At 45.1% G+C, this 13,989-nt stretch overlaps 2 protein-coding genes and 1 long non-coding RNA gene across 7 annotated transcripts in view; 2 read left to right on the top strand and 1 right to left on the bottom strand.

Annotated features, from left to right (window-relative positions):
• Positions 1-2,238, top strand: part of LOC108639892 — a 4,603-nt gene extending 2,365 nt beyond the window's left edge. The window contains exon 2 of the long non-coding RNA XR_001920800.1: positions 1,058-2,238. This is a non-coding gene — a long non-coding RNA (uncharacterized LOC108639892). The remainder of the gene's footprint in view (positions 1-1,057) is intronic.
• Positions 1-4,711, top strand: part of SFXN1 (sideroflexin 1) — a 24,381-nt gene extending 19,670 nt beyond the window's left edge. For 4 of the 5 annotated variants that reach the window (XM_018073618.1, XM_018073619.1, XM_018073617.2 and 1 more), the window contains 3 exons: positions 2,312-2,361; positions 3,016-3,063; positions 4,322-4,638. In XM_018073618.1, the coding sequence (XP_017929107.1) occupies positions 2,312-2,361; positions 3,016-3,063; positions 4,322-4,418 (195 nt within the window). In that variant the 3' untranslated portion in view covers positions 4,419-4,638. Of the gene's footprint in view, positions 1-2,311; positions 2,362-3,015; positions 3,064-4,321 lie in introns of all 5 variants that reach the window. The other variant, XM_018073616.2, reaches the window with a different exon arrangement.
• On the bottom strand, positions 4,695-13,790 carry KIF20A (kinesin family member 20A). Its single transcript, XM_008931837.3, has 19 exons — positions 13,774-13,790; positions 13,233-13,405; positions 12,660-12,749; positions 12,425-12,544; positions 11,824-11,962; positions 11,548-11,735; positions 11,313-11,457; positions 10,400-10,600; positions 10,055-10,166; positions 9,884-9,955; positions 9,186-9,329; positions 8,942-9,107; positions 8,532-8,696; positions 7,832-7,971; positions 7,633-7,735; positions 6,771-6,981; positions 6,297-6,388; positions 5,878-6,015; positions 4,695-5,048 (listed from the first exon to the last, which is right to left on the bottom strand). Exons 2-19 carry the CDS (start codon positions 13,386-13,388, stop codon positions 4,776-4,778), a joined length of 2,655 nt encoding a protein of 884 aa, XP_008930085.1. The 5' UTR covers positions 13,389-13,405; positions 13,774-13,790; the 3' UTR covers positions 4,695-4,775.
• Positions 13,791-13,989: the final 199 nt, after the last annotated feature.

Raw genomic sequence — 13,989 nt, 5'->3', positions numbered from 1 at the left:
TCTTTGGGGTCTCTCAGTCTGCAACTGAAATCTGTGTTCAAAACTGGTAAAAACCAGAACAGAGAGCTTTTTTTTTCAAGCATTGTTCTTGAATGTCTTATGCCCTGCAGTCTTCCCTACATTCCTAATTTCACTGTCATTTCATTTAGTTGTTTTTTTTTAAAACAGGCAGAGCTGGCCTGGGAAAGCTGGCAGATTTTTAGATCCAACAATGAAAGGAAGCAGTTAGAAAAAAGATGATTCTCTTTAAAGCTTTTGTTTGCTTAATTATCATTTCTCCATTTTCTCTGTTTGCACTAACCACTAAAATGTCATAAAGACATCTGGAAATCAGATCCTGATTCATTTGGAACTGCCTTCTTCCAGAGTTAATGGATAGTTCTCTAACACAGTCAATTCTTCTGCTGTCTGTCGTGTGCTTCTCCATTTTATCTCTTTGTAGGGGTGTGCAGCCTGCATTTGAGTTTTGTTTTATTGCTTTGTTTCCTGGGCAACTCCAGTTCTTAATATTGACCTCTCACAGTGTTAAGAGTTTTTCCTCACCATCTTTCTTGATTAGCGCAGTCTGGTAACATTCTGGAAGAAGCAAGGCTGTAACTCAGATCAAGTTGGCAAAAACTGTTCCAGCATGGGAACTAGATGTTGTTTATAGAGTCTGTACGAGACAACACCTCTTTCAGATCAATGACCAACTCTGGCAAAGGCATGAGGCCATCTATTCCTCTTATGGCACCTTCCAGGAGCCTTTTCAGTTATACAATTATATTTGGGGCTTTTCTGTTATGTGTTTTAGGTCCCACATTCCCACTGCAATGTGCAGCATCCCTCTCCCTTCCTTCTCAGAGACAGAAGTCTTTTGCAGTAGAGAGTTTGTGTTCACATCTCTTGTCACGGGCTCTCCCGATGTATAAAATGTAAAGAATTTTGGGTGAATTTATCTCATCTGAGAGTCAAATGAAGGTGTTTAGGGAATGCCAGAACAGCAAAGCTCTGCTGCCTTCACTCTTCACCCTTCCTGCTGTTCCTGTCTGTTCCCATTTGTTATCTGTTGTTGCAGGTGATTGCTGAATTGCACAGTTCTTCCTGCACTCATTTCTGGATAACAGATTGACTCCAGGAAAAAAAATAAAGAGAAGCAGTCTCCTACATCATTTCTTCTCCCTCAGGTTCTGGAGAAAGTTTACTCCACACAGGCTTGTTTTCTCTGCCTTCTCCACTGCTGTGACCTTCCTCAGCCCTCAGCTTTGTCCTCCTGAGCTTTCTACATCTCCTTTGTCCATTTCTGTTCTCAACTAGTGCCCAGCTTTTGTTCCCCAGCTTCCCCTCTAACTTCTGTAGCTTGAGAAATGCTACTTGCAGAAACAAACATCTTCATTGAAAACATCATCCACTGCATCATGTGATTTTTAACTCATGAGCTGTTTTGTTTTAAAATCCCCTTTGTGTTTTCATGGCAGCTGTGTAAGTCCTGCTTTTGAGACACTGCTTTTAGTGTAGCAGCAGTGTCCATTGAACAGATCTGGGTTTACTTCACTAGTAATGGATTTCAACTAAAATTCTAACATGGGGGGGAGCGGGTTCTTAAATATTTTAAAAGCCTGCAAAAAAGCTCTATTTCTTGGCATATATTCAAGTTCTGCAAAAGTTATAGTAATGAAGATTATGCTAAAAAATGCATCCATAGGTTATTAGTTGCTTTCTCAGCTATGTTTCCCCGATCTTTCAGCCCTTTTTTCTTTCAATGAAAGGTGAACTCTTGCAGGACTGGAGTGTTGCTACAGGGACAACTTCCTACACATCAAAGGAAATCATATGACAGGACAAGACTGAGAGAGGCAGACTTACTTTTCTCCTTGACATCTCCCTTGTTTATGGGTGGTGGTTCCAGTTGCACATTAAAACCATTTGATGTCACCAAAGGAGCTGTAACCAGACCAAGCTCTTCCTTGGAATGCTTGGGCAAAATTCACTGAGCCCTTTAGAGATGTGGTAGCACCACACCAAATTTCAGCTGTCCTGCTACTGTGGGCTTGTGTGACTCAGAGAGAAAGCCCAGGGGCTCAGCATCACATCCTAAATCAATCAGGATCACAATGTATGTTGTTTCCACTGGGAATTTCCTTACTACTTTTCAAAAGGGATTTGGCTCTCAAACTGGAGCTCAGCTTTAAGGTACACTGCCTGTGGGTTTGTCTTCATGTCCAAGGGTCTTTTAGGTGCAAAATCTGTCTCTTAGAAAACAAGAATTCCAGAAAGGGGGAAGGGAGAAGATAAGATACCATACTCACTGTGTATGGTTTGTTTTCAACAGAGATATCCTTGGTTGAGTGCTCCCATTCAAGTTGGATTAGTTGGAGTCTGGTAAGTGATTTTTTTGGGTTGGGTCTGCTATTTTAAGAGATACTTGTAGGTTTTTTGAGAGAGTAGCAATATTTGCACTTTGTTCAAAGGAAAAAAGGTTGAGAGGGTTAATGAGGCTGCAGCAGTTACTTCACTTCCATCTCCGTAACTGATAATACCATGTTAAAAACAAAAAAACCATTAGAAAGGAAGAAGCTGCCAAGAAAAGCAGAGGGGGGGGAAAGGAGTGGCAAAAAAAGGCATGTGGCAGCTTGATTAGAAAAGGTGCTTTGGCTGCTACCTCCATAAAGTCAGTGGAATCTAATCCTGAAGGCTGATGAATTATTGAAAGATTTGGTTAATAGAGAGTTTAATTTGCTGTGTCTAGCACTATCTGGTGTCCTGCACACTACTGTAAAACACTGTAAGGACATCAAATGATACTTTTAGACACATTTGGAAGCATGGTATTGATAGATTTAGTACTGTGTAATTTTTGGTGAATTATTTAATAAGGTACAATGCAGAGAGAAGTAAACATAGCACTTTGTGGAATGTTACCTCACTGTGTACGAAAAAAACCAAACCGGAAAACTTTTTACCTAATCATGCATAAGGTTTTTGAATTCTCTTTTAGCACCCTAAATATTGTAATCCCATTTTTGTCTCCTCTAGTCTCGTGTTTGCAACTCCCCTGTGTTGTGCACTGTTTCCTCAGAAAAGGTGGGTATTGCTGTTATTATTTTCACTTTAATGTTACACTCCAGATCCGTGCACAGACAGAAGCAAAGGGTCAAGCATTGCCTGGTCAAGCACACAGTTTTATTTCCCATATAACAAAGGTGATAAACAAGAGAATATACAGAAAAGTAATACGTATGTTACTCATCAGTAATATATAATAGTTGTTTACAAACCCCTAGCAGCTCAAGATGAGATTTATACAATATATTCATGTCCAGGAAGGTTACGGATGCATTAAATACAGTAAGAGCCCATTTTATTTTCAGCTGGAAACTCTTCTAGTTATACAGAACAGCATTGGACTATCTGTGCTTATTTGTAATTTGATTAATATTTCTTAAGAAAGACTTTTTCATCAATACAAAAATAGTTCAGTACTGAAAACTGTCTTATAGTGAAAATTGTTTCTAGCTGAAATAATCATGAAGCCTGAATGAGTTATTTACAAATTAACTTAGCTCAATTTGGTATGTAGTATGGACAGGGCCTTAAATTCAGCTGAGCTGTCCCTCATATTAATAACAGTTGTCTAAACGGACTGCCAGATGTAGCTTAAACAATCCAAGCTGGAGCTGAATCCATTAAAAAAAGTACTGAACAACTAAGGTAGCTTTGACTTCCAGAAAACAATACCCAATTTTCATCAGATGCAATTGTTCGAGTACAACAGATCCGTCTGACACCATCTGTTTCCCTGCTTGGCCTAGGACAGAGAGCTGTGGTAAACAAGTGTCACTAGGCTACCTGGAGATGACTTGACAAACCAGCCTAGCACACGTGGTACAGGTCTTGATTTTAGCCAGGGCTCTTCAGTTCAGAGGAAGACCTTGAACTGTGTTCAGGAAATTGCAGCTATTCAAATGACCTGGCAGCTTAATTCACTTTACTGTGAACTGGTTCTCATAAAAGTAAACCTTTTATTGAACTGAATAAATCAGGTGGTAAGTTAAATAGGCAAATACATTATATTTAATAAAAACACCTTTAGGAAGGTAAGTTTCTCTTGCCAGCTACAAGTTAGTGGATCCCAACTCCATTTCCTGACTCCATAGACTGTCTTACTGCCATTTGACCAGGGATTCATTTGTCCCTAATCTAGTTTGCTTCCCTTATAAGACATTTAAAAAGATGTGAAAACTCTTTCACAGTCCAGGAAGTTTAACCAGATGCATCGTCCATCTTATTTTACACTCAAGTGCTTGCTTTATGTAACCATTTTCCTGTTTCTTTTGCTCAGTTCTATGGCGGTATCACGCTTGGAGCCAGCATTGCAAGCCCAGATCCGAGAGAACAGCCCTGGCCTAGAACGTGTATACTTTAATAAAGGATTATAATTCAAGGAAGGCAAAATATCTTTCAAGGAGGAACTTGTGAACTTATTTTTGAATTGTGTGCCAACCTAGTTGAAGATGACAACTCACCTTTAACTTGTCCGTTTGTTAAACAAGTTTGATCATCTGCGTTATTATATAGTTAAGGACTTTCCTCACTGTAGTGTTTAAATTACAAAAGGTCACTTTGTCCACTTTGGTATTGATTAAAAGTTTATCGATACGTACCCAGAAATGTTTACATAAGCTCTCAAGCAGCTACAATAACAATAAACAAGCGCACAATGAAAACCAGATGCCATTATATTGGATTTGCCACCTGTTCCAGTAACAGCAGGGCAGGAATCTCTTTCTGAAAAGTCATAGAGCGACTGAACGAAGTTGCCACCCTCTGGCAGCAACAGGACGGGTGGCCGAACGCGTCAGGAGGTTGTGCAGGAAGGGCTTTTTGCCAGGGGGCTGATTAGGTTGTACATTTTCCCTGTTGGCACAGAAGCGTTTCTTGAGGGTGGATGGTGGAGGAGCCTGGAGCTTCTGCACCGTGTGGTACTGCTCAGCAATGCAGGCCGCCTTCTTGCGCAGGTCCAGCTTGACCAGCATCATGTTGTTCTGCAGTTCTGCCAGGGTTTGGTCCTGATGAAGGGAAGGCAATATATATATATTTATATAAAAAATATAGATATCATAGAAAGATCTAGGTTGGTAGGGATCTTAAAGATCATCTCATTCCACTGTGGACAGGGACATCTTTTACTGGATCAGGTTGCTACAAACCCCATCCAACCTGGCCTTAAACACTTCCAGGGGTGGAGCATCCACAGCTTCTCTGGGCAACCTGTGCCAGGGCCTCAACACCCTCACAGGTAAAGAATTTTTTCCTAATATCTGATCTAAACCTCTCTGTCAGTTTGAAGCCATTCCCCCTTGTCCTGCCACTCCATGCGCTGGTAAAAAGTCCCTCTCCATCTTCCTTCTAGGCTCCCTTCAGGTACTGTGACAAGTTGTCGAACTCCCTGGTTACTGTGAACTGAGGAGGATAAACTGCCTTTTGCCAAAATTCACTCACTGTTCTACTAAATAAGGCCATGCTTCAAAGTTTCTACTGTCAACAGTAAGAAGTTCAATAACAAATAGGAATGGTAGGGCTGGGACAAAACTGACTCCATTCTGCTGCAAATATGCTGCCATAGCAACTGTGATCAAGTGGATAAGGAAATGAGAACTCCGAATTGTCCCACTTTAAGTACAGGCTGGCAGTTAACAGGAACGATTTGGGTCTCCTTTGGAGAGGTAAATGTGCAATTGAAAAATCAGCAATCTAGTTCCCTTCATGTAATAGTATGCACTAGCAAATAAGTCATTTTTATTTGCAGCATAGAACTGAGGTTACTCTAATTATGGGCAAAGCACAAAGACTAAACAACCCCCCCCCGTGCAACCCCCAACAAAACAGACACATTACCTGTTTGGCCAGAATGTCATCACACGTGCAGAGAGCTTCCCGGAGCTTCCCTGCTCCTGTGCTGTGGCAGCACGCTCGCTCTGCAGACTGGAGAGACTCCCCAATTTTTTGTAACTCTGAACGCAGCAACCTGACATTCTGAAGGAGAGAGATTCAAAACAGGTGGGTTTGGCACTGCTCTGCAAACAAAGCCACTCCAAGGTAATTCAGACATGCAGCACTGAGGGAGGATCCCATCTGCGTGAGATACGCTGGGATCACAGATACCACAACCATCAACATCTCCACTAAGTTCAACAAGCCCATTTTAACTTCAACCATCCCTTTAAAAACCTGGAAACAGCAGCCCCAAACACTGTTTATACTGGCAACCACCTTGACTTGCAAGTGTTCCTTTCTGTAACACAGAGTTGAGTTACCTTCTGTCCATCCTCCAGCTTCCTGTCTACATCCATAGTAATGGGTCTGGCAGAGGGCGGTGGCTCCACTAATTTCTGGTACCTGTGCAACTCTAGGAACAGACAAAAAGTAGTGAGAAACAGGACATTTGCCAGCTTTCAGTATTCCTGAAGTTCAGGACTTGCCTTGAGACAAGCTGCCACAGGCAAGCCAAGAAGAGCTTTGAGTTTGTACAGACCTGCACAGACATTGCAGGCTTCTCCCTTTCAGTTACACAAAGGGACTTAAGAATTTGAACAGGGAGATTATCCTGCCCTAAAGTCCATTTTCATGAAGAGAAACACTGCCCATCCAACACATAATTCCTGTTATCTACAACTCAGAATAATGGTTTCGGGGTGTCTGAATCCAATGTACCCTGAAGAAAGTCTCTCTAACCCTGTACAAGGATCTCTCAGGCACAGGTCAGAAGCAGCGCAGCATCACTGCCATACCTGCAGTCGTGGTGTGTAACTCCTTTTGACACTGCTCCAGTCTGGCTTTGGTATCTGCCAGCTCCTTCTGCACAGTAGATGAGGAGGTAGCCACTCGCTTGGATCGACGTAAGCCTTGCTCTGAGTCCTTTTCCTTAGTATCCAGACTTTCCAATTTTTCTCTGGTCTCCCGCAGAGTAGCTTGGAGCTCCAAAATCTCCTCATCACGCTCCTTAGAGAGGAAGTTTGTTCAAATATTCAACAAGATTTTCTTACCACAACTTTTCTGAAACTTTCTATGTCTTCCTGGAGACTTTGTCAATCCCACACTTCACACATTGGACCCAGCCTTTAAAGTCCATTAAGTGAACACAGTAAACCCACTTCCTGGGAGCCTAAACAACTTTTTTACAGCCTCTAAAGAAAAGGGATATTTTGGAGAGCTGGCATCTTCAGAGAGGTCTGCAACAAGTCCCAGAGGCCACTCAAATGCCATGGCATGTAAAACAGATGGGCCCATACCCAACATCACAACTAAGAGCAAGAAGAGAAATTCACACAACTTATGTGAACCTGAAGAGTGCAAAGCAAGCCACTAGTGAAAAGAGTAGGGTGGGGAGAAAATTGTGTTGAATACGTGGAGGAGTCAGGATGGTTGCACATTAGCTTCCAGATTAAATGTTGAAAATTAGGAAGCCTAGTGAGCTACATAAAGGAAGAGACAAGAAGCAAAAATTGTGGATCAAGCAATCAAATATCACAAAAAATACCTCAGAAACCAACATCTTTCAGTTTGCATAAACATTGTCCTGGACTCAAGTACCCTGAGTCCCCTCCCAACCCACTGCCATTTTCCTGATGTTATTTCATTGCTTGAACAAACCTGGATCTTCTCCTGGTAATGGTCAGTCAATAACTCCTTCAGGATAGTCAGTTTTTCCTCGTACAGTTCCTCCAGCTGCTCCCTCTGAGCATCCACGTGTTGGCTACAAAGAGAACAAACAACTCCATGTCAGGGTGTGGTGGTTCTGGGTGCTGCAGCTCAACCTGAGCAGAGGGAGGGGGATCAGCACAGGCTGTACCTCCACCACTGCTCCTTCTGTTGCATGTACTCCATCATCTCATTGCAGATCTCCTCACGCAGGCGCATCTCGAGCTGCAGCTTCTTCAGCCGCTCCTGCACCAGCAGCTCTCGTGCAGCTTCTGCTGCACGCAACAAGTCCTGCAAGAAGGACACAGCTCCACTGCCCACACTGCACAACAGAGTTAAAGCCTGGAATTAACTAAGTGATCCTGTGTCTGCAGGCTGCAGTGATCTGCAGATTTAAGATTATTTTAGTCGCTTGGAAAGAGAAGTTGCCGGGGTTCGCTACCTTGACACATGACAGCTCGAGTCTCTGTAGGTGTGTGACTTCCATCTTGATCTTTCAGCTATCCCAGCTGCCTGCTTTTGAGTATCTAGGAAGTTTGATTGTTTTTCCTCAATTTAGCCACCTGTTCTGCATGTTTTCTGATCTCTAGATTTCAGGTCTGCACCCACACTCTTACTGTCACTATTCCACAGATGACAGTGTTTCCAAATTAAGTGTGTGTGTCAGGTTTAGACCAACTATGAAATATTTGTGTCATAGATTCCCAACCTCCTGGGTTCTATATCCTACTGAGGTTCTCTGTCACCTCTCTTGGCATGGTGCCAAGCTGCAGTCCCACCTCCCAGGCCAAACTAACAGTCATGTTCTTGCCCTTCTATCCATAAAGGCTGTAAAACAAATCACAACCCACCTTCTTCTCATACATGGAGACATCTGCCTCATCCTCAGTGTCTTCGTCTTCTTCTGAGTCCACTTCTTCCTTTGCCTCTGCCCCCTGGCTGGTTCTCCTGCTGTGCTCTTTGATGATGGATTGTAGGGATGGAAGTCCCAGCTTTGTGGGAGGCGCCTGCACAAGCTGAAGAGGAAAAGATCATCATTGCTGTATGCAAAGCCTGAGAGTTGTGTAATCTTTAAACACAGCCCTTCTCTGCAACCTGTTAGTTTAGCAGAATCTGTAAATACTCTAGAGGTAAAATAAGCCACTAGAGAAGGGTAGGAAAGACTTGTGAGCTTGCCCCCCTCTCCTTGTGGAAAAGGGCCCATTCCCACAGAAGCAGGATATACCCTGGCCATGCTGTGATCCTGGTGTCTGCTACTCACCTGGCTGGCAATGGCTGAGAACTTGGCTACATACAGAGTCTCATCATAAGTGGACGCACACTGGTTGATGTTGACAATCATGCAGGAGCGCCCGCGCCCAGTGAAGAACCCCTGGAACACACGGGTCAACTTGCTGTCCCGGAATGGAACCACCATCTGCTTTGTCCTGTGGGGAGAGACAGGAGTGAGCTGGGAAAGCAAAACAGCCCAGTCACACCCTCCCTCTGGAGCTCTGGATGTTCACCTGGACTGCTGGTTCTGGCGGAGGGCGGCGATGCAGCGGCCCAGTGTGTGCAGGGAGGTGTTGATGTTGTTGGCTTCTTTCATTCGGTCCCCACTCTTCTGGTCCTTGCAGCGCTCAGACCCTGCCAGGTCACACAGGGATAACCTGAAGGAAACACAGCAATATTCACACAACCTGCTGGGTTTGTCCTGCTCTATCCAGGTTTACAATTCAGACACCCTGCAATCACCTTCCCAGCTTCCTCATAAGGGCATGGAACACTCCTTTGGTGTGCCTGGGCTGTTGCTGGATGGAAGGGCCTACCCTAAGTGTAGGTGTTACACAAGGTAACATCATAGCAAGCTTTGTGGTGTCAAATTCAAAGATCCTTTGTCAGTCCATGAAACAGCCATTTCCCAGGTACTGAGACAACCCATTTCCAGGTAGCTACATCCCAGGAACAGACATGTTCCTGCTGTAAGGGTAGGGTTACTCACATTTACCTTCATTCAAAAAGCCTGAGGACTACCTCAAGTTGTGCTTTGCAGTACTCCTCAAACTCCTGTCAGTTCCAAGACTTAAGGTTGGGAATTTTTACTTCTTTCCTTTCAACAATACCTTTATCAAGATATTTCCCATATTCCAGGTCCTCAACAGAAGAGACAGGGAAGCTGAATCCACTGAGAACACCCCCAAATCCCAGAGAGCATGAAACTTACTCGCTGATTTTTGGAACAACTTCACTGCCACCTCTTTGCAAGTGCAGAATCCGAATGGAGAAAACACTGTGACTGTATAGAAATAAGCAGATATTTTAAAACAATGAAATAACCTTCAAAAGCCCCTCAGAACTGCATTTCTGCCTAAACAGCCCCCGTTCCCCTTCAGACCTGCGACTGGAGTTCTGGTTCATGTGGGTGCTGGCAAAACTCTGGTTTTTCCGACCCAGTTTCAGGAGCTTCCAGGCTTCATTAGCATCCTGGACATTGAACCAGTTCAGATCTGGAAAAGCAAGCACGCATTGGGCACAGCAGTTTAGGAGACTGGCAGAAAACTTATCTCAGCCCCAGCTTCATCATTGCTTTTTCCCTGACATTAACAAACTTGACATTCCCATAATCCAGATATCAGAGGTCTCTGTGGGGCTCCCCAGTACATCACTGCTAAGCCACCCACCCACTCAGTCCTAAAGTCTTCCTAGAAAGCCACTAAAGATCCCTTCCAGGTAAATCTACCTTTCACATAGGGGTTGCCAGTTTGGTCCTCACAGAGCCGCAGTGTTTGCCGCTTGCGGTTCTGTCCAGAGAGACTTGGGTCTAACAAGTCATAGATTAACTCATTGTAAATCTCAAAGAAGGAGACCCAGATGGAGAACTGCACATTTCCTGTGCTGGTGAGTGAAATCCGATCCAAATCAGCCCAGACAGGGCCCAGTTCTGGGGAAAAAAAAAAGAAGGAAAACAAATCTTGACTGCAGCTTTTCATATGTGCAACTGGAATGGTTTAGCTGTAGAGTGAGATACATTCTTTAGCAGGAAAAACCACCCCAGAATCACATTATTCTATATACCTCCTCCCATTTGTATCTACTCTAATGCCTGTCCCCACTGAGACAGCCTCAAGTTTCCTTTAACAGTATCCTCTATTCTGTGTAAGGATTTTTTATTTACCTGATTTTGACTCCAGAATTACAGGATATTTCAAACATGAACTCCTTCCAGCATAAGTTAAGTTTTAGTCCTTGTTACCTCAATCACTCCATGCTTCTAGGTACCTAATCATCTGGTAGTTCCTGGGTTTGAAAGTCTGGGCACAAGTGCTCAGTGCAGCATGTCACTTTAGCACCCTGCTTCCCAGCAATGAGCTGCTCAATAACCACATTCCTTGAATGAAGTGAGTGAGTGAGTGGCAAGTAACTTTTCATTTCACGTGGCTTGGTTATTAAGCAGCAGTGAATTCTTCTGATACTGGCAAAATATATGCACAAAGTTCTTCTTGCCTTGACATCCATATTTTTCAAGGGGAATATTTGTGAGACTACAGCACCTTTACTCCCTTACCCACAACACAGCATCCAAACAGCCATCACCCTTTCTTCCATCACAAGCAACAAAAAGCAGGTAGAACACAACAGGCTTCCAGACATACCTTCAGTCTGGCTGACGTCTGAACGGCTGGTGAGTTGGCTGGATGAAGAGAGGCCAGCAACTCCACTGTCAAAACTGCCACTGGTGGTGGCCTGGAGCTGAGATTCAGCACTGCAACTCCTCTTCAGTGGCGTTAACAGCTCCTCCTTGAAGGAAACCAAGAACACGAGCATGTAGGTGGCATGACACCATCCCTCTCCTTTTGCTATCAAGCTTCCCAGAAGCCCCATGCTTACCTCCCAGAGACCCCCCTGCAGCATCATCTGCTTCTTGGTCTCTTCCTGCTTCACCTGCCTGCTGTCCAGCCAGATCACCTCGTTGGAGAGGGAAGGCTTCAGGTCCATGGCTTGGTACAGCTGGTCCCCCACACTGTTGAAGATGGTTGCCAAAGAGCGAGGCAGAATCCCCCCATCTTGGTTGGTGCCTGAGGCAAGAACAGCAGCAAGCTGAGGATTCACATGTAGCAGCAGACAATCCCTCAACAGGCTCCTAATACCAAGTGCTCTCCTTACCCTGAATCGTGTGAGTCTTCCCTGAATTGGTGATGCCATAGGTATAAACCAGACAGTTCTGCCCATTCAGTACATCCTTTATCACCTGTCTCATTGTCTCATCAAAGAACAATTTCTGCCCCACGTCTGGTCCAAAGATCTGCAAACAAGACACAAAAAACAGCCTCATGTAGATCTTTCCTGTCCTTTGACTGCTGATGTTTGCTCAAGTGATATTACACAGTCCTTTTTCCCTCCACTAGCCATGAGCAACCAACCCACCAGCAATTCCAGCTGAGCCCCTTACAAAAACAGGCTGTTCCTTTGCTTAATCCAGTAACATTTGATATCACCGCAGCCTTTAGCCTGTTTACAGGCTCATGAACAAAACAAGAGTTTGGCATTTGCTGCCAAAAAAAAAAAGCTGTCAGGAGCAGCTTAAAAAGAGAAAAACTAAGAAAACAGCAACAGAAAAACTGACGTAGAGAGGATTGTACGAGACTGCAGAGCTCAGGCAGTGCGCCTTGAGATCAGTGAGTATGAATAAGCCACCTTTTCAAGCTGGTAAGGCTGGTTTAAGCTCAGAAAACTTCCAGATGGATGGTTTGTCCCAGTTACCTACCCGAGTGAAAGAGAACCTATGCAATGCTTGTCCCACTCCACGTTCCATGCACCGCATGGTGAAGGAGTTCTTAGGAGCTTTTAGAAGAAGGGTCTCTGAGTTCTCAATGCAGACACACCCCTAAAGAACATATAAAACCCATTATTGCAGTGGTCACAGCATAGACAGTAAAGGACAACAGCCTCTCCCGGCAGGCACACAGCCAGCTCAAAACCTGCTTCATTTGGTATCTCACCTGGTCTTCCCCTTTTTCCACTTCTGTAGATTTCAGAGGCCGAACTCTTAGATAGACCTTTAATTTGCCATTATTGTCTTCAGCTACAGCCTGCAAAAATCAGCACAGGTTAAACATGGCAGCCAGAGAGGCAGCACACAACCACCCATCAGAACAGGTAACAGGGACCACAGCACAGAACACACATACTGGCTACCCCAGTCAGTGCTCAGGAACTTCTCTGGTCCCAAAAACACCAGCAATGCCAGAAGCTTTCTTAGGCATTTCCAAGCACACCAGCATTTTTCTTTGTTTATCTAATGAATCAGACCAGCAACCCTAAGACCTGACACCAAAACCAGCCTCCAGACCAAGCACCATCCCAAGAGAGTCCCAACTGTTACGAGGTGTTCGCTGACTATGCCCTTCACAGTCCACTGCTCTTAAGAGGAACTGCTCCTCACAACGCAACAATTTGTTCCAGCCTCTTTTGAAGAGTCTCTGTTGCTCCTGCATCACATCAGCTTTGTACAGAGACCAGCAGCCACGAGTGAAAACGCTGCCTTGTTTGTGACAGAAGAGCTCCAACCTCACCTGGGAGCTCTCCAGGTTTGGGGAGATGGCAGAGAACTCTGACAGCAGGTCTTTGCGCAAATCAGCCCCAAACCCAGTTGCTGTGGACTCAAGCACAGGGGAAGCTGCAACCTCATCGTCAGAGAACAGCCCTGGGGAGGTAAGTGCTTCTGCCATGACGTCTCACACAGTTCCTGGGGAAAAAGGGGCACAGGACAGGGTGATGTTACAGCAGCTCAAGCTTTGCTCCCCACAGATACACCCCACAACCACATGCATCAATCCCCACAAACACAGACTGCTCCATGGAACCCCCCCTACACGCAGACACACAGGATGCTGCCGCAAACCTGCACAACCCTCACCACCTCCCAGGACCCCAAACACACCTCTTGCACCCACAGACACCACCCGGGACCCCAAATACACCCCCTGCACACACAAACACCACCCGGGACCCCAAACACACACAGATCACCACGTGAGACCCTCCAAATACACGCCATCAAACAGAGCTAATGCATACACCGACCGCCACACTGGATCCCCAACACAAACTCACACTCAGCTCCGCACTGGCTGCCCCCCACAACGCACGCAGTAGAGCACCACGCGCGTGTCCTGTCCCGTTTAATGGTTATAGCCTGCCGCACGTGGCTTCTCTGCACGCGCAACGACACCCGCCAGCCGCCCGCCTGCCCCCCGCGCCGAGAACTGTCGGGATTTCAAACCTCTGCCGCCGCCCGCTCCGCCAATGGGACACGGCGTCGCGTGCGCT

This window comes from Manacus vitellinus, unplaced genomic scaffold (genome assembly GCF_001715985.3).
Source record: "Manacus vitellinus isolate BGI_N305 unplaced genomic scaffold, ASM171598v3 scaffold_25_pilon, whole genome shotgun sequence".
In the NCBI taxonomy this organism is placed as follows: domain Eukaryota; kingdom Metazoa; phylum Chordata; class Aves; order Passeriformes; family Pipridae; genus Manacus; species Manacus vitellinus.
The sequence above is the reverse complement of the archived record's forward strand: the minus strand, read 5'-3'. Positions and strand labels throughout refer to the sequence as shown.